At 41.1% G+C, this 3,872-nt stretch overlaps 2 protein-coding genes across 2 annotated transcripts in view; one reads left to right on the forward strand and one right to left on the reverse strand.

Moving 5' to 3' along the window:
* LOC118745558 (glutamate receptor ionotropic, kainate 2-like) overlaps nt 1-3,872 on the forward strand; it is a 637,377-nt gene that overhangs the window by 55,299 nt on the left and 578,206 nt on the right. The gene's annotated exons all lie outside the window — the stretch shown is intronic.
* LOC118745557 lies at nt 251-2,514 on the reverse strand (the record flags this gene model as incomplete). Its single annotated transcript, XM_036479030.1, is given in 1 exon segment — nt 251-2,514. A coding segment is annotated over 1 exon segment (2,254 nt), but the record flags the coding sequence as incomplete, so codon positions are not given.

A 3,872-nucleotide genomic window follows, 5' to 3' on the forward strand; every position in this document is an offset into this window, starting at 1 on the left:
GGGGGGGGGGGGGGGGGGGAGGGTTTGAACCCCAAAACCCACCCCTTGTGTGCGCTAACGAATGGTATTTACAAAAATTTTGGGTTCAAGGTCTATAAAGAACCTATTTTAATGTTGTGTTCGACCCTACCTAAAACCTGCACTAGATGATGATTCGTGTGTATTTTCACTGTCGCATCGTGTTATTATCGAAATAGTGGTTTCTAGATTGACTTCTTTGCATGCATTTATTTTGGTTTTAAATACTCACAATCATTATGTCCTGGGTTGTGATCGCCCTTTCCGCCTCGATGAAATTTCAACAAGCTGGTACCAGGATGGCTCTGAGAACAATGCCTACCTGCATTATTGTTCCTAGTGCCATCTTCGTGGACATTTGATGATGCACCGTGCCATAAATTCGATAAAAACTGTGATCCGGCCAATCGAAGGCCGCCGACTCCGCTACCAAAACTACTGGTTGCTGGCACAGATTCAAACTTTTCGTTGGATATAGGAGAGGTTGGTGCCGAAGAAGAGTTGCAACTCGAGGCGGTTGGTTTTACATCTCTGGCTTCGGAAGTACTCACACCCACATAACTTGCACCATTCTGACAACTTAACCTTTGTTCATATTCAAGTCTCTTTTTTATCCGATCATCCAAAGCTTTCTGCCACTCGATATGTGCAGCCTCTAAAACGCTTGAACTTTCATTGCCACGTATAAAATCCAAAGATATCACCGGCCAGGCATCCAATGTTTGCACAGCTTTTGAATTACCTTCATCCATGCCAGGAGGATTGATTTCACCTTTGGCTTTTATATTTCTCAAATTTCGATCATAGTTAACACGTTTAAAACGATTAGCATTGTCATCATGCACACTTTTCTTTCTAGCCATACGTAAGTACCTCTTTATTGTATCACTGACAGACTGCGAAACATCTTCGTTATCTATGGAGCTCTTGCGACGATGATGTTGACCTCCTGCAGAAGCCGTCGAAAAACCTTTTTCCGCTTCGTCATCGGTTGCACCAGGAGTACCAATCGTCGAAGTACTTAATGCTGCCTCCTCCCGTTTTTGCTCTTTATATTCCTCAGCAAGGCGTTTTATTTCCTGCAATGGTACGAAATTCGTCTGAGTACCACACGAATTAAAATGCTTTTCAATTGGATGCTCTTTAGCACGGCGTGGCGGTGCGCTATTTTTGTTGGCGCTGCATAAACCTGGTAGATCGAGCGTACTTGGCGGCTTCCGTTGACGAGGCGCCGGCGTGGGTGATACAATAACGCTACTGACGTACTTACTAGCAGTGCGTAGGTGTTTTTTGGGAGTGGTCCCAGTTGTTATTATTGTTGGTGTAGTAGGTTCTACACTCGAAGTGCTTTGATCTTTGCCTCGAGCTACTTCATAAACGTCTGGATCCTTTCCACCATCTCCTAACCTAGTGGCAGCGCCGGCTCCAGAACCAAAGTGCGTTAGACTAGACAGTGATGATGAATGCTTAAGTTTCGATCGTGGATTCTTCAACGGCGGGGTGGAATGTTTACTCAAAACACGATGCAATTGTTGCTTTTTAAGAGAATTGTACACTTGTTTTAATAAAGCCTTATCCTCGAGAATCGCTGGCGTAATATTTTCAGGTGGTATTGTAAATATATTTGTTGTTACACTGCGGGATAGCATTCGTAATCGCTCCAATAGTTGGTCTATTTCATTTAGCTGTTGAAGGCTTTTAGGAAGCTGGGGACTCAAAAAAACAGGTCCCATCGAAGTGTTATTTCCAGTGCTTGTGAAGGAATTCCCGGATTTACCTGGGCGACGTGCGCTTGGTGAAGCTGTCTGATCAGGACGAACCGTCTTAGAACTAAGTAACGTGGTTGTTTTATATGCATCACCAAGTTTTAAATAGGATTGTAAGATGTCAATTATTTGGTCAGCGTTGTTAGCCTCTAGCTGTTCCAAAGCATCAATTGTAGGCGGCTCCTTTTGTCCAGTATGTTGCAGCAAGTGTTTTAGGCGCCGTTTTGAGTTACGCACAGCCCCAGGATAAGACGATTTGCGACGCCATAATATAAAACGAGATTCATTGGCGCAAACTTGTTGGAAATGTGTTTCGATCTTTAGTATATCTTCTTTGCGGTTTTGAGCCCCATCTGGAATCAGTTTACGACCAGCGTCAGTCATATATTTCCACGTTTTCCTTGTAAGCAACCATCGTTCTCGTTTTTTCTCCTTCTCTTTGATTGTGGGACGCCGGCGAACAGCCTGGGGTGATGGAGCGCTTACTGCGAATGTTGGTAGTTTCACAGCAGCATCTGTTGGCGTTACTTGCCAAGTTGCGAAAATCGGCGTTGCCGTCCTCGTCGCCAAATCAGGGGTTGATTGCTTATCGCTGATCCCAAGGTGTAGCTCATTAAGGGCATCGTCCAGTGGGCCAGAGCGTTTCTTCACTATTTGAACCGGCCGCCGCAATGTAGCGCCACTTGTTTGAGCCATTCCCGTGTCTTTGTTATCATCCATCTCAAATTTAAAACAGATAAAATAGCCAGCAGATTTAGGGATGAGCCAGACTTCAATGTTATATTCTTAACAACGAACTGTCAGAGATATTCTGTTAAAACAAAATGGAGTAATATAGAATATTATTAGTACATACTTTTTAACAATGTGTGCATATACAAACAAATATTTTTTGTATTTCTCTGTAAGTACATATCGTCGGCTGAGTGGAAGATCGACCTAAGTATCTCGGCAGCCAGTTCGAAAACATCCTATCTCAGAAAACTTTTCATGAACGCCCAATTTCAAATCTTTATTCGAAAACGCTATATTCCAACATATTTTCAATATATTTTCAGTTGAGATAGGACGTTCTTCAACCAAATCCTGAAGTAGAGCGTTCTTGAAAAGTTTTCTGAGATAGGATGTTTTCGAACTGGCTGCCGAGATACTTAGGTCGATCTTCCACTGGAGGCGATCGTAGCGCTGCGAAAAGTAAAATTTAGGTTAAAATAAATTAACTCTAACGAAAAATTTGAAAACAAGTTTTGTTAAAAAGTTTTTTTGTTCATTTTAATCTTCAATCATATCTTTTTTAGGTTTTCACAAGATTATTTATAACCAAGGCTGGAACATCTAAGCAAATGCCTGAAAAAGCTTATTATGTATATGTCTGGCAATTTTGTTTGTTTTTGCATACATTCGACTTGCAGCTTATTTTGCATACATGACAACATTTAATACATTTCGAGGAAAAAAACGATAGGAACATGAAACTAGGGGAATTAATACATACACTGAGGGAAAAAAATTTTAGAATTAAAAAAACGTGCTAAATTTGAAAAAATAAGCATATGAAAGAGCACCAACCAAACTCATTTTAAATATGAGTATATACGTTATAAAGTATGTGGTTGTGAAGTGCATAGATGCTTTTTCGTAATTAAGAAGAAAAAAATTTAATTTTATGTTCCGTCGATGGTAATTGAACCCGGACCCTCTTGGCGTCTTTGCACACTCAGCTACAGCCATACATATAAATGTGTTTTCAAATGTTGAGTTTGAATCAACATCACAGCGCGCGATTAGTGCATTCCCTGTAGGGAAAATCTCTAGTTTTGAACTGTTGCGCTTCTAGTACATTTAGAACCACTACTAGTTCGCGATAAATCTCTTTTGCATGCAAACAACTGGCGAGTTTAACACAGCGATGTCATAGGAATTGGAAATTGTCCCCCGCTGCATTACCTTTTCTATAGTTCAGAACCAGTCCTAAATTCGACATATGGGATCTAGTTCGCTTTTCACCCCATTTTCTATAGTTTCGAACCAGTTGTAAACGAAACAAGTAAGAAAGTCTAAGTTCGGGCGGAGCCGAACATTAAATAC

The sequence above is a fragment of the Rhagoletis pomonella genome, unplaced genomic scaffold (genome assembly GCF_013731165.1).
Source record: "Rhagoletis pomonella isolate Grant_MI unplaced genomic scaffold, Rhpom_1.0 Rhpom_scaffold_00009, whole genome shotgun sequence".
NCBI classification, from domain to species: Eukaryota; Metazoa; Arthropoda; class Insecta; order Diptera; family Tephritidae; genus Rhagoletis; species Rhagoletis pomonella.